At 42.1% G+C, this 27,902-nt stretch overlaps 1 protein-coding gene across 6 annotated transcripts in view; it reads left to right on the top strand.

Moving 5' to 3' along the window:
• MOB2 (MOB kinase activator 2) overlaps window positions 1-26,172 on the top strand; it is a 116,033-nt gene extending 89,861 nt beyond the window's left edge. For 5 of the 6 annotated variants that reach the window (XM_030485180.1, XM_030485176.1, XM_030485175.1 and 2 more), the window contains 4 exons: window positions 16,147-16,307; window positions 17,507-17,600; window positions 23,962-24,086; window positions 25,628-26,172. In XM_030485180.1, coding sequence (XP_030341040.1) covers window positions 16,147-16,307; window positions 17,507-17,600; window positions 23,962-24,086; window positions 25,628-25,938 — 691 coding nt within the window. In that variant the 3' untranslated portion in view covers window positions 25,939-26,172. Of the gene's footprint in view, window positions 1-6,670; window positions 6,688-13,441; window positions 13,446-16,146; window positions 16,308-17,506; window positions 17,601-23,961; window positions 24,087-25,627 lie in introns of those variants that run through there. The other variant, XM_030485179.1, reaches the window with a different exon arrangement.
• Window positions 26,173-27,902: the final 1,730 nt, after the last annotated feature.

The raw sequence follows: 27,902 nt of genomic DNA, 5'->3' as shown, positions 1-27,902 counted from the left end.
TGAAAAGTCCTTTTAGACATGTTCATGGAACAGCAAATAAGGTGGGTAGAAGAAGAGTGTTTGGTGTGGCTGCCTCTTCTCCACTGCCTTGAATCTCATTGCTAAAGACAGCTGTTGTCTGTGATGCTCGTGTGTATTGACAGGACTAAAGCAGATATTAAAAAGAGCCAACAATGCTGTCTTATCCTAATTCAGGTAGAAACATTTTTTAAATAATTTAGTCTGGTTTATAGTGTTAGAATGTGATTAGGAAGAGCCCCATTTAATGTTAATCTGATTAATGCAGGAATCTGAGGACAGGCGGAAGAGAAGGGACGGAGGGCAGCGTGCAGGGAAGGGGCTTGTAGGCAAAATGCTCTTCAGAACCATGTCAGTTATTTTTATCCTGTTCTTTTTCTTTCTCCCTCCCACAACTTTCCATTGTACCAAAATAATTCAAAATGTTTATGGTTCAGGGCAACTGACATCACCAATTGTCATGCTGTGTGTTGCTGAACATTTCTTTAACAGGAGGTGGTTCCCTGTTCTAGGACAGCCTTTCGGGACTCTCACCCAGCTACTTGTAATGGACCAGTGACACTACAGGGCAGTAACATGCTGTTCTTTGGCAAGGTGTGACCAGGCAGGAGGGGCTTTGTGGTAGCTCTTCTGTGCGTATGAAAGCACAGATGTGCTGTGGAGATGGTTCTTTGATGCGCATGTCCTGTCCTGAGGACAGCAGGCTGCAGCAGAGGTGGGCCTGAGTGGCCTCGCCAGCCTGCTGGACTCCTCTGCTGGGACGTGCCCTCGGAGCGTCGGCTCTCCCCACTTCTGCAGGCCCGTGTTCCCCAGTGTGTGCAGGTAGCAAAGTCTGTTCTGGTCATGTCTGCAAAACTTGTAGCGCTCTGCTTGATGTTCAGCCCCACTATGAGCTGTTGGATACTTCTGATAGAGCCATGTAACAACCTGGTCTCTTCCTGGAGCTTGGGACCTGAGGCTGTGCTCTGGAAAAGTGCTGTGTCTCACTAGCAGTCCAGTGAGCCATGCACTCCTCCATTTCTTTGGGATAGTCAGCTGACTATCCCAAGCCGACTGTTGTTCACTTGTATTTGCTGCAGGAGTGTCATGACCCTGATGCATTTGTGAAAGCTGGTAAACCACGTACAGTGTATTAACTTAATGAAGTCAGTGCCTTTCTTCAGAGGTATTTAGAACATTGAGCTGTATTTTGGTTACGTGTTCGACATCCTGTGAAGCGATAGCCAGAGGGAGAGGACTGCTAAAATTCTTTGTGTTGAAATAACCCTGTAAGGTGTCTCCAGAGCTAATATAGGAAGGGCACCTGCCCAAGGTTTAACAGCATTTTGCTCTGGTTTAGGGGCAAAAGTATGCTGCTTTTTTTCTGAAGATTCCCCCCAGCCACTGTAAAAAGAATAGATTTGGGTTCTAATCTCAAACTGAAGTTATGTACCCTTCTTTTATCTTGTTTCCTTGGTATGCATCTGTTTCATTGTAGGATTTGCTCCAGATTTTAGCTAGTTGTTTCTGCCTGGAAGATGATTTCAGTTTATATACTTGCAGAAGTATGAGTGTTCCACATCCATCCTTCTGTGAGCCAACTACAATTCCTGGTTTGCCTCTTTGCTTCCTGTTATAATAGCCCATGTTTCTGGTGCTGCTCTATAAGGAGAAAATATCAATTTGACATTTAATTTCTGTTTGCTGTTCTCTGGTGTCTCAAACTGTCTGTGCACCCCAAGGTCTTTACCAAGTAAGTTTGTAGGAGGAAAGAAATCCTCTGTAGAAGAGCTTTTCTCTTGCCATTCTTGATCTTCGGTGAGGAGGTGTGGTGTTAGGAAGGTGGGCTCCCACCAGTTTTTGCTCTGAGATGGCTACAACAAAGTTTATCTGTTCCCCTGTCATGCATCTTTCTCTGTGACTACACCAAAACTGAGTTTAATAAAGTGTTCTTTTGTTAAGGGGGATTTTCTAATCCTTTTTCTTAATCCCTGGTGCTGTAGGGCTCACCAGAATCTTAACTAAGACTTCAGCAAATTGCTGTCAGAGAAGATGAAATGTTGATTTTCTTTTAAGAGCTGCCAGCACCTACTCTTTAGAAAGAGAAGGGTATGGGATATATGGATTAACCCTTTTTTCCAGCTTTCTGAAGAAAAAAACCACTTCTTGGAGTTAATGGAGTCCGTTAACACTGGAGCTAAGTTGTTTTAGTGTGTCAGAAAATGCTGCTCTCTTAGTTTTCCAAGTTAATTTCTGTCTGGCACTGAAATACCTCTAGAAGTGCTTTTGCTCAAACAGCAGGGGCTGGCGGTAGCGGATGCTCCCCAGGCGAAAGGAACACTGTGGATGCCTGTGTAATTCCTTTTATTTTTAAAAAAGGAGGAATCAGCAGTGAGTGCAGCTGTCCTCAGAGAGGCAGGTAGTGACAGAATATTGAAACTCTTTAGGACAGCTTAGTATCTGCAAAAAATAATCCTGGCACACACACAAAATACATGGAGTTAATGAAGAACGAAGGCTTGGCCTTCTTCATGGTGATTTATAACAATTCATGCGCAGGAGAGATGACATGAGGTGTACCTTGACTCACACTCCAGTCAGCCCAGATCTGCCCCCCCAGTCTGATGTGAATGCACATTCCAGATTCAGAACACCAAAGCCTTACAGGGATAAGTGCTGATAATCAGCAGGATGCATTTGGCAAGACAGGGGAAAGGAAATTGTGATAAACGAGGTTTTGCTGATTCTTCATTACACAAAGTCCTTGATTTTGGTGTAACTGCCTTATTTCTTCAGAACAAACCTGTGCAGGGAAAAGATAAAACTGGGGTCTTGAGAGTGCCATCTGTGTGGGACAGAGGGGAAACTGTATTCTGTCTCAACTGAAATACATGTTTTTCAGGTTTTCAGCATACACCACTTTTTTTTCATTTCTAGGTGCATCATTCAGGTACAAAGATTTTTAAATCCACACATCTGATTTAGTAGTCAAGCTAACTAATCTGTTAAGTGACCTCAGTTACAAGCTTTTTGAGAAGAATTCCTGTTGATTTTTGAAGTAGAGACTTGAGAAGTAACTGGATCACCCAACAGTGATACTAAACTCCTCCAGAGAGAGACTTCTTCACTCTTTAGGAACTATCTTTCATTTCTTTATGGTGAAACTACTAGTGCAGCTACACACGAGTAGTATGGTTACATCTCTGCAAAACCAGTATGAACTGTTGGTTGCTGCCAGGGATTGAAACTGGGTTTCCTAGGTGAGCAACGCAGGCTGTGTTTGAAGGGAGTGAGCTGGTCACAACCATCCGTTGCTTTGAGGTGTGATGTTGGGTTGCAAAGGCCAATGTAAAAGCGCAACTTTGCATTGTGTTTTGAGGAAGAATCTTAGATGTTGGTCTGCGCTTGTGTGAACCAAGTCTACAAGAGCAGTTAAAATTATTGCTTGCTGTTTGCACGTGCAGCCAAGGGAATGAAGCACATCCAGCACACAACTATGCCTCTAATTTTAATATTTATTTTTGAAAATTACCAGTTTTCCTTAAGCAATCTCTTGGCTGCACTTTCAGCATTTAATTAAAAGGATGAATTTGTATTTCAGCAAGCCCTTGGAGGTGACACTGCAAGTTTGACTGTATCTGTGTTTTGGTTTTTTTCTGACTGCTAATGGGTCAGTATGTGTCTGTGAAGGTGCTTCTGCTTAAACTGTTCAGTTTCTCTTGGTATATGCTGAAAAGTAATAAATTAGGGTTGGGAATCACTGCTGTCTCATGAGCTAATGAACAGTGGCTGATCTAACTGTAGCGGTAATTAAACTATTATCCACCCTACTATTTTTTTTTTTTTAATCAGTCATTCAAATCTTCTTTACTTTGGCCTGTGATTTCATAGAGCTTGTGTTTCAGATAGAGCTTTCTTCCTCTATTGTACAAAAAGCAAAACTCTAATTTGTTGTTTTCTAGGACATACTGAAGCGGCTGCATGCTGTTGATGACAGAAGTGAACAGAGAGCGTTGCATCATTCTGTCAAAGTTTAAAAGTTAACTACATGGTTAGATTAGTGAATGTTTTGTACATACTGTTTGTTAACAAAAGTTACCTAATTAAGATAACGCTTTGATTCCTTTTACCATCAACTCTTTCTTACCCTGTGAAAAGGCACAGTTTATGCCTTCTAACTATGGATTTCAGAGTTTCTGTTTTACCAGATAGTTCATATGAAAACTGAAAGGCACTGTTTCTCATCATGGATCTGACCTAAGGCATGGCAGGAGAGGTGGGATTCACTAAACTAACTGTGGTTTAAATCAAAGCCAAAATATTAACAGAATAAAAAAAAAAAAATGATCTTCAAAGCTGCCATTGAGGGAGAACTGACCTTGGCCCATGGTCATTTCTAAATCCTTCCTAATTAAAATGCTGTAGTTAATTTAAAATGTGAGAGATGAGTTTGTGGAGCTTGATACAGTGGATGAAAATTTCAGGTGGTGCTGATTCTTCACATTGGTATTCTTTTGCCCAACCTGTTCAATAACTAATGACTGGGTAGGTAAGTGAATTCCTCCCGGCTGTGTGTCCCAATGTAATAAGGTGCACATGTGTGTGCTAGTACAGATGCTTTAAAGGTGAGCTTAACAGGTGCAGGCATGCAAAATTGATTATGAACAGTGAAAACAACTTGAGTTTGTATTGTTTACTGAAGCTCCTACAAAATAACTCCAAGAAGCTGTGTGGAGTGGCTATACTGTTACCTGTGTTTCTATGTTCACACCCAGTTGTGGTGTGCCTGAGCACTTTTCTATCCTATTAAACCACATTTTTTTAGGTGTAAATCACATGGTGTTTATGTGAAGGGTTCAGCTGTTGAAGTCCCGTCTACTATGGGATTACATATAGGTGACATTTTCAAAGGTGGGAGTGTAGTAGCAAGGCAGGTGATTAATTTGTTTTCACTCTCTTCCCAACAAAAATAACTAACTTACCCTTCCCATGTAAGATGCTTTTTGTGCCTGAATAGTTGTAATTTACCCAGTCCTGCCGGAAGTAAAAAAGACAGTCCTTTACTGCTCCCTGCCTCTGAGGAGCTGAGGAGAGAGACAACAACTGTGACTGAGCTCAGCTGCAAGCTGACATGTTGCACCATGCTGAAAAATATTTATGTGTTGAGAGCACAGAGTGAGTATTCTCATTAACTGTTTGGGGACTGTTGTGTGGTCCATACCGCTGCCTCTCAGACTGCACAGCATAATTATAAAATGCATTTTTAAACATGTTTGTAGACTTCTGGAAGTTGAGAAATAGAAAGTTCAGATTACGAGTACATTAGACATTATATCTACCTGTCTTCCAAAACAGTATGTGAGTAAGGTGGTGAGCTTGGCCTGCATATCTGACATAATTCTCTTTGTTGCGGGTTTTCTTTAGGCCCCAGCAGTACTCAAAACTAGTTAGTATTGTTGGAGAAATGTATTTTGTTGTACAAAGAGAGCTTGCAAGGCAAAAAGGCAGTGAGGGAACTAGAACGCCTCTTACAAAGACAAAACCTGTCTGCACCCTGGTACTCTGTGAGCAGAGTAGATTCTCTGCGTTTGTGTATCTTGGGCCATATAGCAAGAAGCTTGGCTGACTGCTAAAGCCAGGTTGCTATGGTGAAATAATTCCCAGCAATTAAAGCACAGTTCTATCCTGAAAAGCAACTCTGTGCAAGCTGCGTTGTGAAATCCCACATTTATGAGGCTGTGAGGTTTCCAAATCAAATTTGCTTGGTTTAGAAATAAAAGATAGCTTTGCAATCTCCAGCTCCACAAGCTTTGGAAGGGCGGGAAGATAACAGTGTCTTCAGTGGTGTATGTGCTCTGGTGGTGAACTCCCTCCCCGCAAAGGTGGACTGAAGTGTACTGCATGTGCTCTTCTAGAAAGATAACAGGGCTGCATCAGAGTAACCAGGAGGAGCAGTTGCTGCCAGCACTTGAATTTAGTCATGACGTAAAATTCAAAGTAACTGTGTCTTCCAGTAGAGGATTACAGGATAATAAATAAATCTCTGCTGAAGTTAATAGACATGTCTGAAAACATACAGAGAATAGATACTAAGAAGTTTGTGTTTTTACTACAGTACATTCACTTCTTTCAATTAGCAGAGGCCAAAAACCTTAAAAAAGAGGTATGGACTTGTTTTGCCGATTATGTTATTTTTAGTTTTCCCTTTTTCTTTGCAAAAGGTTTTTCTGGCCTCCAGAATTTCAAATCCTGTTGAAAAAAACACCATTCTGAGTAATATAATAAACCTGACAGGCCTATGTTTAGCTTCCCCCAAGTGTTAAAAGCCACCCCAAAATTTACTTGTTTTCAAATCTCGGGGCAGATCACTTGTTCTGATGGCTCTGTACTGTGGGAGATCTCCCCAATGCGTCATGCAGCCGCTGTAACAGAAGTGGGCTGGTATCTCTGCTCTTGTCTGCTCTCAGTTGAGAGCCACTCTTCTCCTTTGCCTCGGTGTTTTAATTAAAGAAATTTAAGGTGTACTATGGGTATCTGCATTGTACTGAAATATTTTCCCGTATAGAGAGAAAAACATTTGTCTCGGCTGACTTTAAAAGGTCCTTGGAGAGCCAGTTCAGATATAAACATTTACATATGCAGATATCTGTGGCTAAGTGAAATGAATCCTGCTCATGTTGACTGGCTGCAGTATGGGAGTATGTTTAGCAGTGGAGGATGATGAGGAAGCATTCGTATTGCTAGAATACAAATGAGACTTTCCCTTTAAGGGAGGCAAAGATACAGGAGCATCCTTATCTTGGCATTGTGTATGCGCCTGATGGGCTTGGAGTGTGTGCCTGGGAACTAAAATGAGCTGTGTGTTAACAAGACAAACCCCAGGACAGAACTTCAGCCTCTGTTTTCAGCTGATGAACTGATGAAGGGCTGAGCAGAGATGCCCTGGAGAGTTATCATGGCAAGGCCTCTCCTGCCCCTTGATACCCAACACCAGGATCTGCTCTGAGAGTACTATTCTAGGGGAGGAGGAGTTGCAAGCAGGGGGGAATATACTACAAGACACATTCTCAAGCAGGGATTTGCCCTCTTTCTGCTCAGATTTTGGCTTGCTTTGTCAGACAGCCAGAGTTTGCCTACAAGTGGAGCCCTAAAATCAACAAAAACAAACCCCAAAACCACTACCCCATGTCTGTCACAGGCTGGGGCACCTGTGGCGCAGTGTTCTGCTCTATGGTTTGTTTTGAGCATTGGATAAATTAATTGTTGCAACACTGTTAATCTATGACCTGCTGAATCTCTCTTACCACAGACCTGATTTGGCTCTGTTTAGAGCTCTTGGAAGTAAACATTAGGAAAGATTTGTGTCCTTTTTCTTTCCTAATCCCCAAATTACCAAAAATCTGGACTGTAGTTAAATCACTTCGGAGAAAAGTCTTGCTGAGGCTTTATGTTGGCACCTCCTGGTTTGGATATGTGAGGGGTTTGGGACACAAAGGTGAAAGAAAACATTTCAAAAAGAACAACGGGGTATTTGCTGTTCCTACATGGTGAATGGTTCCTCTCAAATTGCATCACTGGCTCCTAGGAATAAACAGTCTATTCATCTCCCATCTGACATCACTTCCTGATGTTCGTGCGGCTCTGTCCCACTCAGCTCCTCCCATGTGTGTTGACTGAAGGGGAACCTGGACCAGTGCAAGGATTATACAGTGAGAAGACCCTCCCCAAAGACAGGCAGAGAGGCTGGACACCTCCTCTCAGTCCGGGGGAGGAGCTCTGGCAAGTACGCCCAGAGAAGAAAGGAAACTCCAGTCCAGCATGTTTTACCACAAGAATGCACTCTGTGCATTTCTGTAGCATTAACTGAGCTGTTCACATGCCTGGCCTTGCCTCAGTAGCTGTTCTTCCCAGAGCTGCATTGAAGATGTGGGATCCCGAGCAGAAGAGGAGCAGCAGCAGCAGCAGCGGTGGCAGTGGACCACCAGCAAATACTTGGTTGCTCAGCACTGGAAAAGCAGTTAATAGGCAGCTGGTACACCGCTATGGGCAAACAGTATGGCAGACACTGAGGTAGCACTGGGAGGTGATGGGCAAGGGAGGAGAGGAGGAGGGAGAGAAGTAGAATCAGAATCATTTAAGTTGGAAGAGACCCTTAAGATCATTGAGTCCAACTGTAAACCCAACACTGCCAAGCCTACCACTAAACCATGTTCCAAAGTGCCACATCTACATGTCTTTCAAATACCTCCAGGGATGGTGACTCCACCGCTTCCCTGGGCAGCCTGTTCCAGTGCTTGACAACCCTTTCAGTGAAGAAATTTTTCCTAGTATCCAATCTAAACCTCCCCTGGTGCAACGTAAGGCTGTTTCCTCTCACCCTATTGCTTGTTATTTGGGAGAGGAGACTGACCCGCATCTCTACTCCTTTCAGGTATTTGTAGAGAGCAGTAAGGTCCTCCTGAGCCTCCTTTTTTCCAGAGTAAACCATCCCAGTTCCCTCTACCACTCCTCATTGGACTTGTTCTCGAGACCCTTCACCAGTGGGTGGGTGGAGAGTCCTACAAAAGGGAGACATACCAGAGCCGTGGCGTGTGCAGTGCCCCATGTTCTCCTCGCTTTGCCAGCAGCACCAGCTGAAACTGAGTTTGCCCCTGCAGAATGTTTTGGGCTTTCTGTTGAGAAGCAGCACTATGAAATAATGTTATGGCACTTGTCATCTTTAACATGCCTGCCATGCCTTGGCACCGACTGTTTACAGCAGAGCATCCGGAGGCCAAGCAAAGATTCCCTTTTAAGGCAAAGAGCCACTATGAGAATCCAGAAGAAAAAGTTTCCCTGGCATGTAGGGTACATTCTTCTTTCCTCCTCCTCTTAAATAAACTATTAGTAACTTTTAAAAACAGAACAAAAATGAAGAAGCAGGGCTAGAAATGCTGCCAAAGACATTTTGTGCTGCGCGGCCCCCTTAGACCTGCGCAGCAACCGAGCCCTGGAGCTAACCCAGGGCAGGAGAGGGGAAGAATGAAACTTAAGGTCAGAGGGGGTCTGTCAGAGACCTGGGGTGAGAGATTGGAACAGAGACTGTCTTAAAAACCATAGTCTCCTTCCCTTCCACAGGCCCTGGAGAAACAATCTGACCACAGCAATCTGTGAACAATTGCACTGTATGCTGCACTGGAATTTGGGCTTGCTTTGCAATACCTTACACAGCTTCCCTTCCCATGCTGATATTCTTTTCTCCTCTTTCCTTATCCTGAACATATGTACATCCAGGATTTTGTGTTCTGGGTGTGCCGACACGTGGTTTTTTCAGCTGAAGACTTAGTAGTGATCTGGGTTAAAAGAGGGCATGGGACTGCAGAAAAATCTCCACAGAGATACTAGTCTTACATGGTTTTAAAGAAAGAGGGAAATACAAATATCGTCTCTTGCTTTTTCTCAAAGGAAGGGTGACTACTGATGTTCAAATGAAGCTTGTTATTCCCTTTTTCTTGTGTGCTATACAAATAAAGACAGGCGTTGAATGACCAAGAAGTGATTTTTAAGCTGCGTAGTGCCTCTAAGCTTCCTTGTGCTGAGGAGAAAAGACTGTGCGTTGCTGGGGTAGGAAGGAGGACAACTTCTAAGAGTTTGTCCTTGTCCTGTAAAAATGAGCGTAACCTGCGTCTTCATTGTACTTAGTGGGAGTTTGTCACTAGGACTCGTAAATGTTAGCTCATAAAACTGTTTCCTTCCTGCTCTGAATGGGTTTGGGACTCCTGTACTTACGCAGAACATTCCTAACCAGAAATTAAGTGGTAACTTCTTTCCAGTAAAGTGCCACAGAAAAACCAGAAAGGTAACAAGTCAATCTGAGCAGCTAATCTGGTTTTCCTTACCAAGCTGTAGCTTTCTGTGGATGGCCGAAATCTTTGGGTTTGTCCCCTCTGAAAGTCTCCTCTGAAAAATCCCTCTTCTTTTCCACTCACATCTCATTTGACTCCTTACCCAAAGAAGGGAAGAGGAGAGAAGAGAAGCTAAAACGAAAATAGCCAGTATACCTTTAATTTTGAATTCTAAACCCTTATTCACTGGAAAATATCAAATCATGAAAGTGTTCATAAAGATTGGCCTAAAAGACACTGTAAAAATGTTGGCTTGCTGCCTCTCTAATTCTGTGTTTTAAGATGCTAACCCCCATCTTGAGATTACCAAGAAAGCAGGTTTTGGCAGGAGTATTTCACTCCATAATACTTCATCAGTGGATGATATTTTAAACCACGGCACTTCAAAACGAAAGGAAAAAATGACAGGGTAAAATCGAAGGCCAAGATAGTTTGGTATATCCAGTAGTTCTGTGGCATAGAGGCACACCTGGGCGAGGTGGAATATGGTGTTGCTGTTGGAGACTTAAGTTTTCCACATAAATGTTTTAGTGGGAAATGTACCGTTTCAACTCCCAAGTTTTCCAGATTGTGATCTATACGTATTATAAAGCACAAGCGAGGTTACTTGACAGTAACCCCCAAAACCTTGAGTGACTTGAAATATGATTTGGTACCATTTCTTTGGGCATCCTATTTTTTGATCTTCCTTAAAACAGATTTTACTTTTTGTGTCACTTTTGCATGCGTTGCTATGGACCATGGGGCTTTTACTCACTTCTCACCAGCACTGACTGAACACATCACAAATGGATTATCAACAGCCTAGACCTACTCTCTTCTATGTTTGATGGGGATTGCTAGGATTATACCTGTCAACCTTGGGTAAGAACTAGGGTCAGTTACTAAAGTAAATAAATAAATGCAAAATAAGCATCTTTGTCGTGTAAGGTTCCTAATCTCTGGTGATTTTCATCCTCACAGACTGAGATGGCTTGTGAGTTCTGAGTTTTGCAAACAGGGAGGCACATTTGCCATGTAAGGCCTGTTGGACCTGTTCTGTCAATTTTCAAATGGAAATCAGTGTTTGAGACTTGGCTGGAACCTGAAACTGGTGCGTGATCCAGAGGGCACAAAGTGATTGGAGTTTTGCCTGCAGCTCTGCTCCTTGCCACTGTAGGTTTTTTAATAAACTTTGTAACTTTCTAAAGTTACTCATATCTGGTACTAAAACCACTTCAATACGCCACATATTTAAAAAGGAAAAAACAAACAGGCACACCCCCCCCGAGGGTAGTTAGCTGGGTGTGAAGGGAAGGAGATGGTTATTGGAGCATCCTCAGTTATCCTTGAAGAGTTTTCAGTTTCAGATGCAGTGCAAGAAATTGCTCAGCTTGCTGGAGACAGCAAGAAATTACTATAGCTGTGCTGGTTCCCTCTGGAGAAAAGGAATCCTGAATTGGTAGAGATAACCTTAAATTGCAGGATCAGTTTAGGGGAGCTTGGCATTTAATAAATCTACTAGTATTTCTTGCAATAAATAGGATCCTCATGACCACAGCCAGGGATGCCTGGTACAGTTCCAAAGGGATGTGAATTACATCAGGTTATGAAGCATATCTGCGTAGTGGACATTGCATCTTTGATATTTCTTCAGCTAATCAGATTGCTTCACATGTGCTACTTTCCAAACAAACCGTATCCATTTAAAGTGAGGCACATCTTTAATACTGGTAACTGTGAATAAACTTTGAACCTTACAGCCAGTTTCTGCTATGAAATGGAGATAATACTTTCCTCAAATGATTTTAAAACTAAATTAATACCTGGATGGTGCTTTGAAGATGCTCCAAAGTGCAGGGTTTTTAAAATCAAGAAACTACTGGGCATCTGATCAAGAAGGAAATGAGAGAGTGATTAGAGAAGGCTCTTTATTAACTGAGATGGGACAAGAAAACAAGCTGGAAAATTGGCAGTTTTACTCAAGAAAGCAGACTAGGGGGGAAAGAGTCATCGTGGCCCAATGGGCCTGTCACTTGGTGGAGTGTCTTATACATTTCTTTCTCCAATAAAATCTAGGCAAACTTCCAGCTGCTGTATTTTCTCAGCTGAACACAAGGCTAAGTATGGAAGCCCTGCTAGAAGCATTAATGAATGTACTGTCTTTGGCTGGAGCCAGTTTGCTGAACCTTCTAAGAAGGGATCTCTCTTCTGCCATCTCCCATTGCTTTTCCCTCTCTGAACTTACTCATGGGTATGACTTGGCCTCTGGCATCATGTTCAGCTGAGTGTCGAAAACCAGACACACACAAACCTACCCATCCTGAGAGTTATCTGACGAATTAGTTTGTGCCCTGGTTTGCCTGTCAATAAAAACTGCTGAGTGCTGTCTCCTCGGGTTCCCTAAAGATGTTTCTTTCCTTAATGAGTAGTAGCATTGACAGGCAGGTTTTGGTCTGACCTCTTGACAGACCTCCACCAGACTGCTGCGTAACAGCAATTCCTCCAGCTGCTTTGGAGATACGGTTGATCTGACACAGACATGTTGAGATGCATTTACCGGAATTCTCCTATTTTTTTAAGACAGGTAAGCATGAATCAGGACTTTGGTTTGCTTTAGGGTGCCATGTTTTGAAAGGTACTGCCCTTTTTATGGTTTTATATGACCTTTAGTTATGTTTTCCAGTAAATAATCATTTGCAGGTGATGGATTTTGGTGTTTCCTGAATAGAACAGTAAAACTCTGCTGTTCTTGTCATTTCTCCTTTTATCAAAAGCAGGCTGAATGAGCTGTTGCTGAATGTCCTGCTTTATGCTCACTGCTATAGTCTTCACTTACAAGGGTGTTCTGGGACAGCTCAGAAACGGCTACACGCAATTTTTCGTATCATGTACTTTAAACATAAAATGAAAAATTAGGGAAGGCATCCTGAATGTGAACAGCTCGCAACAAAGGAAGTAATGGATGCTTTGCTTTGCACATTTGGAGTTGGTTCCAGGTAGATGGTGTTTTCTTCCAAGTCTTTGAAACAGCAGTGAACTTGGAGGTAGGGGAGAGCGGGAGGAAGGAACTCCTACGTTTTATTTGGTAATGCTGGTAATTGTGAACGTATGAGGTTTAGTTTATCTAGAATATGGAACTATGATTTGTTGATTCTTAATCACATGTAATCAAGTTCCTGAAACTGTTTTCCCTATACTGCTGTATGCTCCAGCTTTGTAAGTCTGTAAAGAAAATGCTTTAGTATTGACAGTTTCCAAACTAAACTGGGCTAAACTAAAAGCCTAGACTGAGCATGACTCAGTTAATATGAGTAAGTCTGACTTTATAACCTAAGTTCTGCCTCACTGAGGGAAGATGTGCGGTGTGGTCTGGTTCAAAACTCGACGGTTTTAAGACTGGCATTTTTTTAGTCTGTACTTACAGCATTTGGACCATCTAGTGTCCCATCTGCACTGCATGCAGGTCATAGAAATCTGCTGGTAGAAAATCTCTGTGGGCTTGCTTTAGCTCTCATCAGATGCAAAAGGTTAAAAAGAAGTCTTGTGCTGCACACAGTGATTTGACATTTAGGTTTCAGTGGGGTGAGCAAGCCCTCTGATGCAGTTGATTTCTGAGCATTTTGCCTTAACATTGTCTATCAGAGACCCAGCAGGTATGAAGGTGCTGTATGGAGCATGCCAGGCTTGGTTTCAGTAGTGTAGGAGTAACACAGCCCGTGCTGGGAATTAAGCAGATCAGTGTCCTGGAGTATTTTTCACTAGCTCAAGGCCAAGTGCATAGTTTCCACTGGATTTATGCTGTTGATTGTCAGGGTAAGGTAGTTTCAAGTCTTAACATGGTATTCCTGCAGAAGGAAGAGGTCAAACATGTTGCTTCATTTTCTGTAAAGTCAGGTTACAGACTACTGAACAAGGCTGTTGCTTTATGCTATTACTTCTTCCTTGAACATCATCTCAAGTTCTGTGAAAATCTGAAGTGTCAGGCCTGAGAATATATTATCTTTCATAGCTTCTTTAAATACTTTTAAGGCCTGCCTGCAGCTCTTGCTTTCATGGACTTTTCTTTCTTAGCTGTAGCTTATTTTTACATGGTGAGATTTAAACGAGATCTAGCAAATGTAAGAGTTTGAAGACAAGAATAGTTAGCTGACAACCAGGAGCTGTTGGTCTAACTGAGCAACCCCTCTGTATTGAGAGCCTTGTGCTGAGGAATAGCTGACTTTGCACATCCCAAAACATCCGTTTGTGGAGCATCTGTGAGAATTAGTCCAGGTTACTTCATTAAATCAATGTAAGGGACAAATCTTTCAGGCTTTGTTTGAATTGGAATGCACTGCTGTGGAAAAAGGAGATGGCAAGGAAATGTGCTAGAGTAGCTATGTGCTGAATTCACCTTCACATACACTGGTTTTAGTTTATTCTGGTACTATGTTTGTATTCTTTTAAAAAGACGTTCTATGTCACAGGCACGCTCTCTCTAACCATGAAATCCACCTTTCTCATTAACAAAAGGAAATAAAAGTGTGGTGGTCTTTTCCCTACCCGAGACCTCCTGCAGCAGGGGTATATATCATGAGGGCGTAAGCATATATCGTGCTGCTGTCACTAAGTTTCCTTTGATTTTTCCTTGATGATGGCCTTCCTGAAGTCTTAAAGTCCCTCCAGTCTTAATCGACTGGTTAGAGAGAAACACAGCAAGACAGTGCAAGTTGAAGGCAGTAAATCGTGGCCGTGCTGGTGACCAAGTGATGGCATTCCCTCCTTATGGAAGGCGAATCTTGGTCTTGCCCTACTGCAGTGCTGATGATGGGTCTTTCTGAAGATGGGTTTAATGAGCAGATCAGTAAAAAGCATCCACAGAGAAATCTGAATAATTGTACTTGCTCTGGGGAAAGCACCGACACTTCAAACACCATTGCACAAAGATCTGTATCCCAGCCTCACAGCAAAAATCAAACCTGCATGTATCTCAGACAGGGGCACAGCTGGAAGATTATATGAAGTGTGTTAAGAGCTAGACATGAGTTCAGTTTCTTTTGGATGGGATCTAAATGAGTTTCAATAGCAAACTCAATGCAGCCATATGCAGAGGTGGGCTTGTCTTGGTTTTACAGATCCTTAAATCGTCTTTAACTAAGAAAAGCTGAAAAAAAAATCCTGGCATCTCCTCCTCGTATTCATATGATAGTACACAGCAAGTATTGCCATACTGCGCCTTGTCCCTCACCATTAAATACCTCTTCTGTCTCTGGTTAGATGGATTTTTTTAACTGTAGAAACATTTGGATATACAGCTATTTGACTACACAGCCTAAAAGATCGAAGTGCTGACCCACTGTCCTTCCTCACTTCCTGCTGAGCCCCTGGCCTTGGAACATGGGTTGGGTTGAGAGTCTGGCTTAAGGGTGTTAAAAACAGGGTGGGAGGAAAACTAGTGATTACAACAAACACTTCAGAAATAGGAGATGAAAAGTCACAATATGCTATGGAGAGAATACATTTTATGGAATGTGGTTTGCCTGCTTTTATAAATCCTAATGGAAGTTTATTGCATAATGCATCAGATTTTAAAGGAGTTTCAGAAGACATGAACGGAGATCTTTCTGTCTCAGATACCCCAGGAGTCGAGAAGGCAGGTGGTTTTGTGGTTATCAGTGCTTCTAGCTGGAGTTATAGCTGCTCACTCTGATGTTTCTGGTGTCTCAGAGAATGTAGGGCTAGAGTGGTGAGGAATGCTGTCATTTTGAATGAGCAGTGCCAGCACAGTGTGTGCAAAAAGCATTTTTCCAGCTGAGAGCTGTCTGCTTGCAGCATTCCACCTTGACTGTCCCTCAAACTCCCGTTTTGCAGGTGGCAGTTAGCTGTATGATGCAGCAGATTGTTAGTACACTTGCGTTAGAGTAGCTCCTTCAGGCACAGTGCCACTCTGCTGTCATAACTGTTTGTAGGAGGAAAGAAGACTGTCACTCTCCCAGTAGTTTGCAGTCTAAACTTGCAAAAGGCCCATGGAAATGGAGCAGTTCAGTCTCCCGTTTCTTAAGGCCACTCAAAACTTCCAGTGTTACTTGAAAAAAGTGACTGAGTTCAAATACACTTTTTAAGAAACTATCTTTTGCTTTAACAACAACAACAATAATAATAAAGTAGCTAAGGGGAGGGAAGGCAGGAGGAGCAGTGCAAACAAATATAGGAGTTCAAGTAAACCAGCTGCTTTCAGGTTTCTGTAGCTGTCCATCAACAGTAAAGGTAATTTTTCTTCTCTTTCTTTTTTAATCTCTTGCAGGAAGTCCAAGGGAAAGCCAAATGGTAAAAAGCCAGCACCAGAAGAGAAGAAACTTTACCTAGAGCCAGAATACACAAAATCCAGAATTACTGACTTCGAATTTAAGGAGCTAGTGATGTTACCCCGAGAAATAGACCTCAACGAGTGGCTAGCCAGCAACAGTGAGTATTGTGATCGTACAGCTCTGAGCTTGCTGTCCACACCCAAGCAGGCAGTCATTCACTCTGCTTTTTTTTACTGGTTTTGGTGCTTAGAAAAACACTCAATGACTATTTATGCTTACTGCATAATGCCTGTCATTATACCTTGAATAGTAATTAAGCTGTCTTATGTACGAACCAACTGTGCTCAGCAGCACGGAGGCCCTGATGCGTTTCCTCCTTCCAGCTGCCTCACTGTGGCGCTGAAGGCATAGAGTTTTTGATCATTTTTTGAGGACTATCAGATTCCCTTTGACTGTTTGCTAAACTGGCTGGTTCAGCATGTTTCTGACTCAAGCTATTGGTCTTCCATAAGCATTGTAAAAATGGTAGTTTATTAAGACTTACATGTAAAGCAAGTTATGCCTAAAGCCAGGAGTTTTGAAGTCTTTTGGTTGTATTTCTTTTCTCCACTCCTCCCAAGCTTTGGTGGAATTAGTGTGAATTCAAACTGTTGTCAAGCCAGAACTCAGACGTGACTGACTACTGTGACAATGCTGTATTTGTGCATCCCTGTTCTGATCTACAATACTTCCCTGTGCTTCTGCTTCACCTGCCAGGCCTAACCTGCAGCTGTGACCCACTCTTGTCTATGTTTTCAACAGTATGCGGTAGTAACAAGAAACTATCTTTAACTGCACACTAGGAAAGTTTATAGAGAGTCATTAAGAAAAAGTGAGGTGTCCCCTGAGGAGTATTAAGATGGTAAATCATCTCAGATTTTTAAACAGTTGAAGTGTACTAGTTTTCATGCTGGTTTTTTTAAAAAGAGATATGTCATGAGAACTATGAACACTGTTTTCTAGTCACTGCACATTTTAAATCTGACTTCAAAAGAATGTAGCAAATTGTTTGCTTTCAGCTTGTAGTAGTGTGCTACTGTAAAGGTGAGGCTGATGACGAAGACACTTTCCAGTCTTGCTGCTTAATGAGTAATAAGAGCCGATGCATCATGGTGCTTTAATCTGAAATCAAAACAAGAGCTTTCTTTCTGTGCAGCTCTTTGTTTTGCAGTTCATCATTAGACTCGTTTAGCCAAATCATGTTTAAATTTGTATGCAAGCTCAAGACTCTGAGGTCACTTCACTTTGCTCTATTTGAATAATTGTCCAGCGTTTGAAAGTATTTCTGAATTTCTTTCCTTTGTGTTTATTTTTCAGCAACAACTTTCTTTCATCACATCAACTTACAGTATAGTACAATCTCAGAATTCTGTACAGGAGAGTCATGTCAGACCATGGCAGTGTGCAATACGTAAGTCGATACTTACAATTACAAGGTTTCCATGAAATCTTTGGAGTTGCATGGGGGAGGATTTTGGTACTGGATGGCACTGGGCAAGTGTTCTACAGCAGATCTCTACTTAGAACATGGCAGCTGTACATCCTCTTTTCTCCCCTCAGCAGTGAAGGGTGGTGGAAGTCTGTTTCTGTGGAGGACCAGAGGGACGAGAACCTTGGACTGTTCTGAGCTGGTTTTATATGGTTGGATCACAGAGGCAAATTACCATGTGCTTAGCCTGCGGGGAGACGAGAAGAGCAGGGCAAAACTGTCCTTACTGGTAACAGTGTGGGATTCCATAAAGGCCAAGGAGGATAAACAAATTGCGAAAACCTCAGAGGGTGCTTTTGATAGCTGGAATGCTGACAGAGCACCAGGCTGCTGATAGATAACCTCTAGCCTGATGTGAGCCACTGCCTTTCTGCCTGAGCCCCTGGGCACAGAGGACACAAGGGGCAGCTTTGCAAAGAGTAAGGAAAACGTTTTGGTTTGGCACTTTCCTCCTGTAGGACTTAGTAGACTTTTTTTAACATTGACTAACTGTCACTTATGAAAGGAAGCTTTGTAGTTTTAATGTACATGATGAATATAAGAAAAAGCTACCATAAACCCCTGCTTTTGATTAGCAAAGTCCAACATGATGGAATATGAGATCCAGTCAAGTATGAATAAGCCTGTTGTGTCATGTTGGGGTTTTTTCTCAAGCACATGTGTTGATAGTCCTTTTCTTCCCTCCTCTTGCATTTCCTGGGATTCATTTAGTTGAGATGGATTCTAAAGCAGAAGACTGAACAGTTAATCTTATAGTACATCAAACATCCCAGGGAACATATGCATCAGAACCAGAGCTCTATATTGTACCTCTGACAATAATTACATAGTGTTTAGAAAGGAATCCTTGTTTAATGTACTGGGCTATCTTGTACACTTGAAATTACTATCATGGGCTTTCTTTGATAGCACTGAAGAATGAAGAGTGTACGGAGGATATTTTTGCGTGTAAAAGTTGGAAAGATAACTGTCAGTAGAGAATTAAAGGCCATGCTAGGGACTTTGAAAGCAGGCTGGAACACAGAGTAATAAATCTCTGCTGGACCAGATTTTATCAAAAGGAGACAGCATGTCTCTAAATGAGAAATGGTCATCAGTAAGATGAGTATTTTTTTGACTCTTGCTCCCAAGTTTTCTCATGTTTAAATTCCTGATGTAGCACTGGCTGTCCAAAGGACTGAGTTTATCCACTTGGCTGATGGGAAATAGCAGCTAAAAGGAGGTGGTGGTAGGGAACCTGCGTAAGCATCACTCCATTCTGCTCTAGTGAGTCTTAAGGAACTTTGAGTTCTTTGTAAGCAGTTCAGGCTACACAATAAAGAAGGGAAGTGCCTGTAGGCGGCTCCAGCTGTACTCTGTATTTTTAGTGGTTAAGACCGATAGCAGAGTGTTCCTATTCTTTGTTTTGGAAAACTGAAAAATTGCGCTATTTGGGAATAACAGGAAGCATGTCTACACTTGGGTGAAGCACTTGAAATAGTTTGTGTTTAGCTAAATCATAACAGCTTAAGTATCTTCCTGTACTTGGGGGCAGATGACTGATTCATGTTTGCAAACTGTAGGCTGCATATTTCATTCTTCTATCAAGCGTGTGGGTCTGTGAAAAAACCACGTTGGTAAGATTATCTGGCTACAGCTGCACACCTCAATACAGTTCAGCTTTGAAGGCCCTGTTCATAACTGTGTTCTCCAAATATCTCTAATGACAATTCTGGATAATCCTTATGTTCTGCTTTTCCTAGCGCTTCCCTTTTGGAAGAGATATGTCCAAATGGAGCATGGAGAACTGCCTCATGATGCTCATTTGTTCATATCCAGTTACGACTGTGACAAAGCCATATGTTGCTTCCCCACCCCCTTCTTTTTTCTTTTATTCCTTTCTTTTTTTCTCCACCCCCCCCCCCCCTTTATTTTTTTAGTCTTGCCCTAATGAAGTAAGGACATGCTCACGTGTTGGAGAAACACCCATTGATATGATTTATTGTGCCCCTGACCTGTCTCTAGTATATAAGGTGTACCTCCTAAACATTAGAGTCAGTTGCTAGTTAACCTGATACACACTCCAGATTTGACCAGTGGTGGCTGTGATTTGTACAGCATCTACCTACATTAGACTGTCACAGAATTATAGTACATTGGAATAAGGGTGCAATTTTTTCAGTGCTGATTTCTTAGGTAGCTCAGTGTGAAAGTCTGCATTCTGTTCCTTTTTTATGTTATGTTTCCTTTCCCAGTTCTCTTAAGGCATGTTTTGGATCACACCATTCTGGTTGTACCTAAGGAAGACTTTTTGTATTTATGGTTGCGATTTTGAAGTGACTATTGAGAACAGGTTACTTGTGAAGTTACTTTGCATTCAAATGCACTGCAAATACTCAATCCTAAATTTAGAGTATTTGCTGACAAAATAAATACCGGTTGCAGTTAAATATTTGAGGTAAGGTTTTAACATCTCAGAGAAGTTCCAGCCAACTGACAAACTGCAGACAGATGCAGCTTTTAGTCCTGTGTCCAATACATGAGATATCACAGCCATCTGCACACAACAAGGAGGAGAATTTCTGCTTAGATCACTAAAAGACATCTGACCAAAATCTAGTTGCCTTGTACAACGGATGAGAGCATTTGCTGGCAAGGTGGGATAACGCCAAAAGAAATTCCAGAATGGCCAGTTATCTTCACAGTTTAATGAGGGCAGCATGAATGTAACTTAATTTCATTCATTAACATGCTGATGACTTGCTGTAAAACAGACACTGTGTTTTTAACCCAGTATTTACTATTTAGTTTTAGTATGCTTTGTAGCTTATTATTACACAAGCTAAGTTTAAAGCACCTTGAGCTGTAAACTGGCTTTCTAGCTCACATCTGGGCAAAACTTCTCAAAGTGCTGAAGTGGTGAGTGGAGTAGCCAAGAGCCTTTATAATCTTACAACTTCCTTTCTCATGTATACCTTGCCCTTAGCGTGTCTGCACATGGAGGGTATTTCCTTCTAGAAATCTTAACTTAAACTTGCATGTTTTGTGTTTTCTTCTATTTAAGTTCCCTGAGCTGTGTGCTTGTCATGGTCGCTTCTTTCTCTCTTCCTTCATCCTCCCCATCTAAACATTGCTTTGCCCCATCAAACCACCAAAGGTATTCTGAGTTGCTGACAAGCACTGTGTTACTGCCCTTGCATTTGGTACAGTTTGCTATCCTGCTTTCTTCATAACACATCTCTTGCTATTTCTAGAAGGCCTGTCTCTTCTTTCTTTCCACACAGCATCTGCCAGAAGTTTTTCTTATGTACTGATGTTTGTTCTGCCCTGGTTTCTATGTCATCAACACAAACCCAGAGTGTTTTACAGGCAAAGGGATAAAATATGTACATATATTAAGATGCAGTACTGTGACATCATGTGTGCTATACTTTATTATTTGCATGATAGGCTTTTCTCTGTTAAACTCATAGTCCTTTCTCCCTGTGATTTTGAGTGGAGCTGCAAATTCCTCTTGCTCTCCATACTGGCAAAATTTAAATCTGCCAGAATTTGATATAGGAAATAACAGAAATCTGCATCACCTGAGCACTTTCTGGAAAGTGCCTTCGTGTCATCTTCTTGTCCTTTCTGCTTCTCATCCATTGCCTAATTCAGGACTGTACTGTCACGGTGCCAGTGGTGGAATGCAGTTAGGCTGCTGTGCCTGACCGAGCCCTTCAATGGCCCCAGCCTGCTTCCTGTCTTGTTAAAGGAGATAACTCCAGCATGGGTGGCAGCTGAGTACCAGGTGTGAGATGTTCATGGCATTTCAGGGGCTCCTCTCTTCCTCCAAGACCTGTGAAGACTCTGTTCACAGAGCTTGAAACATAAGGAAGACACATGACTAATATACAGGACAATCCTTGCAGTTATCCCCTTACTTCAAATGATTCTGCTTCTAAATTCCTATTTTGCTTAATCAGCCTAATTTTCAAGGAAAGGCAAAAATGGTATGCAGTGGGATGTTACAGCAGATCTATTCATTTACATTTTCATGTAAGTGAACTTGTACAGTTGCCAAACTGTTTCTTTTAACCAAAATCCAATTATCCAGATTCATTTTTGTGCCTAAGGGCAACTCTAAACTATGCTTTCTGTCTTGCAGTTGAGGATTTCTGCAGCATGAGAAAAGTGCTGAGGTACAGACAGTCCAGTCTGCCTCTGCTCTTGGCAAGAAGCATTGTCTAAGACCAAAATAAGTCTGAGTTGCCTAGAATTGTCTTGCTCCAGCTTACTGCAGGACTAGACAAATGAGGTGGCTTGTGCTAGAGCATTGCAGTGTATAATTCCTTATATGTGGGTTGTATAAAGGAAGTAAGCAGTGATGAAGAACACAGTCTACACCTAAGGGCCCAAATACTAGTTCTGATGCCTGATGTAGCTCTACAAAGAGCTTTTAACTCCTGCTGTTTTCATTCACTTGCTCACCTTTTTATGCAGTCAGACATGCTCTCTAGTAAACAGCAGAGTGACCAAGCACCACATGCTGAAAATGAGCTGAAAGACAAATTCTAAACCTTACATGTCTGCAGAACTAGTTTTCAGTTGCCTTTCCTCTCTTAAAGCTTGAACTACTCTATTTCTGCAGCTTCCTCTTGTTTTCCTATGGCTTGGGGCATGAACAGTGGTGGTAGTGTCTTTACCTCACTGCCCTCAGGTCCCTGAAGAACCTTTCAGGGCAGTGAAAACACACTGTAAATCAAAACTTTTCCGTCACTATGTAACATTTTCCTTTAGTGGCTTCAGGACTGTTCTGGTGGTCAGTATACCTAAAACTTCACTTTCCAAGTGGCATGTGTACATCTATCCAGTTCAATGCAGTCTAGTCCTGTTAGGCACAGAAAAAAACATTTAATCTTCAATCTTTTACCTTCCACCCCACCTTCCCCTACCACACCCTCCAAAACCAAAAGTATGCAAAGGTGGCTAAATGTTACACTTAAGTGATATTTTGTTTACAGTGAGTACAGTGATATTTTGTTTTGTTCAGTGATTTGGTGAGGAATGTCAGGTAACAGATCATTAGCTGAAGAGCAGCAGAGTTGGAATTGAACAGACAGGCAAAAAATGGCTTTATGGGCTCATGTGTTGAGTGAGGTGTATTTCTAGCTAGTTCTGATGCTCAGACCACTTTCAACCTTGCTTCCAAAGGCAGTCAGCAAACCCCACCTATGCTTCATTCTAGGAAGACCAATACAGTGGATTTCTTACCAGTCCCATAATGCTATAGGACTGTGCCTGGAGCTTAGACTGTTTGAAGGAAATGCTCAGGAACTGGAACTCAAGACACTTCTAATGTGACAAAGGCCAAAAAAAAAAAAGTTTTGCCAAATTCCTTACCTGTAAAACATTTCTCACTGTGTGCCTAATGCACTGACGGATAGGTGCTCCTGCTAACAGAGGTGCTTTAATTAACCATGACCTAAAGAAAAAAAAGGAACAAGCCTTCAGTGCTTTTGTAGTCTTCAGATTCTTCATCAGGTGAGGAATGGCCACAATTAATCAGGATGATTATGGCTGACTGAATTATGGTTGCTTTTGAAGAGCCAGGCAATATGCTAATGTCTCCTGTTCCTATAGATCCAATAGGATTATTCACCGGTGGCAGAGTGCAACATACATTCAGGTGTTTTGGGGCGTCTTTAATCAGAGGAACAGAGTTCTAAGACATGCTGGTAGGGATGTGCAAAGGGTCCTGAAAACTTTCCTCAGATTGGATTTTGGAATGGGATTTGTAGTGCTTAGAAGTGCTGCCAGTACTTCAGAGCATCAGCTCGAAAACGCTGGTGTTTTGGAGCCACCTTCTGTCTGTTTAATAATACTACAAGACCAATTTATGTTTTGCACTGTTAAGCATCAGAAGATTACCAATTGTGCAATGTTGCTGCCCTTTAAAAATAGTTAGATAATGCTTTCTTGTATAGTACTATAGACTGTACGTAAACTCTCAGCCTGTCACTGATAGGGAGTTACCTCTGCCTCAGTAGAGCTCTTCTCCTTGGAGAATGGTCAGCAGGCATTCTGTGCTTCGCACTGCTACCTACACTCTGGACTAAATTGATCGGGAGAAACAAGATTAGCTAACAGAAATTCAAGAGGTTTAATGTGCAAAGATACCTTGAAGTGAATGTCTTCTGTAGGAGTTATGATGTATATATATGATGTATAATGTTGCACCTGTTGTTTTAGATTAGACACTAACCTCTTAAAGGAGTTGAGGAGCCACGGTATGATGTGGTGACACTGTCAATTCTCTCCACAGACAGTACTACTGGTATGATGAGCGGGGAAAGAAGATCAAGTGCACTGCTCCTCAGTATGTCGACTTTGTCATGAGCTCAGTGCAGAAACTAGTGACAGATGAGGATGTCTTTCCAACAAAATACGGTATGTCTGGTTTTGGACAGGTGCTTCCTGTGGCACTTTGCAGATGCTCTAAGTAAGGTGGAAGTTGCATTCAGCAGATGTGTTACTACCACACAGCTTTCTCACTTGTTTGATATTTTGGGGGTTGTTTTAGAGACTTCATTCTTGCAGTAAGAAACACTTGCATTGCTGGCATATGAACAGGAACTAAAGTCTCACAAACCTGTCCCCTTGGCTTGTATTTCATCATTAGTATATCTTTTTCCTCAAGGATTTTGGATCTTCTAGCCTGTATTCAGAAAGGATAAAAATTTTAAAACTGTCAGCATGAATGTGTTCAATACAGCCTGCTGCTAGTAAAATTTAACCTTCTTGTTGATTTACTATTTCCTTTATAGCCCCAACACATTAAGGGGGAAATTGGATTGCCAGGAATGTAGCTTGTCTTCCTTACCCAGCCAGGCTTGTCTCACAGATTGTTTGCAGCCTCCCTCCCTCCCTCACTTCCAAAGATTAAATGTGATTTTTAAGAACTAAAAAGCAATAGGAAAGTAATTTTCTCTCTAATTTGTATCCTAACAAGATTGCTATGTGCAGTGCATTTGGTTAAGGGGAATAGATACCTGAAGTTACTGTAGGTGGGCTTAATCAGCACTAAAAGCAGCGCTTCAATTGGGGAACTAGGATGTTACAATATAGCAAACATTAATTCTTTGCTTACAAGTATCCTGATCTGGAGATAGGCAGTGTCTAGTGAGACAGTGCCTAGTATGGCAGCTGCAGCTGACTTCTTTTCTTTTCAGTATGCTTGTTCAAAGGCAATGAGAGCATGTCATGCAAGTGATTTCTCCGTGTGGCCAACGTGCACTTCAGACCAGTAACAAAATTCGTATTGTGCATCATGCACGGGACCACAGGCGTTGCTTTTTGCTTGCCTCAGTTTCACTTTTAGTGTTACCAAAGTAGATGTCCAATAATTGTCTTTTACTATGCAGGCACAGGACTGCTCCAGCAGCACAGTGTCAACTGCACCTCGTAGAAGGGACCCAGTATTTCCTTCCATTTCTTTTCCTGTTTGATAGAATTTCAACAGTGAAATGAGGGATGTCATTATAGACAGTCAAACTGCTACACGCTACCAAGGCCCATGTACCTTTAGCTTCCATTTCAGGGTTTGTGCATTGGTCTCCCAAGCATTACGTACTTTCAGGGGAAAAATCTACTACTCCTAGACAAACTAGATAAGGACCCAGAAGAACTTCTCATTACTGTTACAGCCAGTAACAAAAGATGTTGGGGTTCTAAAGAATGATTACACTTGCTTCCTGATTTTTGAACCCTTAGGGTTTGAAACTTCAAATGAAAATGCTTAAATAATCTCCTTGGATTCTTCCCCTGAATTCCTGTAAAAAGATGAGGAGGATAGAGGGTGCACATGTTGTCTGCTGTATAAGGTGGGCTAGTTGCTGTTACCCACAGCTCAGCCCAAACAAATGCTGCTGTGGGTCTGAAGGTGAGCAGCTGGAGCTATCTATCATGGTGTTTCTCTGTCTTCCTTTCAGGCAAGGAATTCCCAAACTCGTTTGAGTCCCTAGTGAAGAAGATCTGCAAGTACCTGTTCCATGTGCTGGCCCATATCTACTCCTCACACTTTAAGGAGACTTTGGCACTGGAGCTGCACGGACACTTAAACACACTCTACACACACTTTATCCTATTCATCAGGGAGTTCAACCTCGTGGACCCTAAAGAGACCACCATCATGGATGACCTCACAGAGGTCCTCTGCAGCAGCAGCGGGAGCAGCAGTAACGGGAGTGGCAACGGGAGCAGCAACAGCGCAGGAGCACAGAACCATGTGAAAGAGAGATGAGCCTTCCTCCAGGATCAAAACTAACATTAAAAACAATGTTATATATTCTGTGTGTATGTGTATGTATATGTTCAGATATACATACAGACATATACAGCAATGAAAGCTGAAAGAAATTCTGCTGCCGCCACAGGACGTGTAGTCGCATGGGACTGTACGGAGCTTTGGTTTAATGCGCCACCCGGCGAGAAGTTGCACCGATTTTATTTTCTGTCCACTCCTCCTTTTACCTGTTCAGATGGATGATGAGTGCTGTTTTTTAGAGAAAAGCCAAGCTTGAGTGGGGCCACTCTTGGTTATTTTGGTTGTTGGTTTGTTTGGGGTTTGTTGTTTTTTTTTGTTTGTTTTTTGTTTTTTTTTTTTTTTGTTGGTTGGTTGGTTTTTTGTTTTTCTTTCTCTGGTCTTGAGTGCAAGCCCTTTGTCTTTCTAGGATGGTGGTCCTGCCATTTAAAAATATCTATTATATTATAAGAAGTGACTTTTACTTTGAAGTGGCTTAAAATGCAGGTTGGTTTGGATTTTTGGGGGGAGGGTGGGGGTGGTTTTTTGGTTTGGTTTTACATAGACTGCCCCTTACCCTTCCAGAAACTCCCCAGTTGAGTACATCTTGCCCTTCGTCAGCTTGGAATGGGAAGAAACTCTTGGCTTGACCAGAGTAGCAGCTAGGGGCTTGCTACATGTTGAAAGTGGGCATGATTCTCCAGTTGTCCCATATACCTGGTCACAACATGTGAACATGCAAGAGGATTCACAAGCCTTTCTGCTTATTGCTCCTACAACATGTATACTCTTCTCTCTGCTCCCTCGCCTCCTCTTTTCCCAGGCACACCTCTACAAATAAAAAGAGTAAGATCACTGGAATCCCAAAACCCATGTGCAAGAGCCACCACCAATTGCTTCCCACTGAACAGAGGCCCGGGGAGGGGGGAGAAAGGTACATTGAGTCAGTCACTGCCTGTGCTAGAAAGATGGCTATTGGCATAAAATTATATTGTTGGCTTATTTTAGTTCATCTGTTCTATAATAATAAAAACAAATCTATCAGCCGCAAGCTTGGTTTTGTGTTTGCAGCGTCAAAAGTCCATGGAATCCACCCATACAGCTTCTCTTTCACCACTGAACACTGTTGGCCCCTGCTATCAACTAGCTTTATAACTAATAGTTTGTGTTCCACCCTGTGATCCTACATTTTTAATCAATTCCTTGCTCTTCCTGGTAGTGCTAGGAACCTCCTCCCCAGGTAAGTGGAAGATAAGCACTCCAAAGCAAAGCACCATGTGGAAAGGAGCAAGTGTCCTGTTTGTACATCCTTAAATTCTGCAAATGCAGTGGGCTCCTGGATGTTTTGCAGCAACTAGTGTATTACAGTTCTCTGTAGATACAGTATTGTATCAATATTGTATTGGGACAGTGATATTACTTTCTCCTTCACATCTCCACTTGGGAAGATGCCAAATTTTGTTTGCAGCTGTGCTTCTAGCAAACCTGTGGCAGCCTCTCAGAATTGTCAGTATCCTGAGGTATATACATCATTAATAACTGACCTGGCATAAGTCCTAGAAGGTTTTCCTGATTGAGGTCTGCAACTACCAAAAGTCAGCAGAGAAAAAGAAAGGAGAGCAAGTGCAAACAAAAAAGAGAAGGAAAAGCACAAGCAAGGAACAAAAGCTTGTGAAGAAGCATGTGAAAGCAACACCAGATAAAGGAAGAAAAATGTGCAAGTGAGAAAAAGAGCAAGAAGTCATAAAAGCGAGAAAAAAGAGCAGAAAGGCATGAGCACAGGAGAAGGGAAGTGGAAAAGCAAGTGAGAGAAAATAACCTAGAACTTCATGAGCCCAGATTTGTTTGTTTCCAGATTGCGGGTTCCTCGTGAACCTGCAGGCAAACGTGCTGGAGTCTCACTGACCTGCTCATTCTGGGGGGCTGTTGACACAGGCTGTTTAAGAGCACTCCTTCCCATCATG

This window comes from Strigops habroptila, chromosome 4 (genome assembly GCF_004027225.2).
Source record: "Strigops habroptila isolate Jane chromosome 4, bStrHab1.2.pri, whole genome shotgun sequence".
In the NCBI taxonomy this organism is placed as follows: domain Eukaryota; kingdom Metazoa; phylum Chordata; class Aves; order Psittaciformes; family Psittacidae; genus Strigops; species Strigops habroptila.
This window is presented reverse-complemented; position numbering and strand designations above follow the sequence as displayed.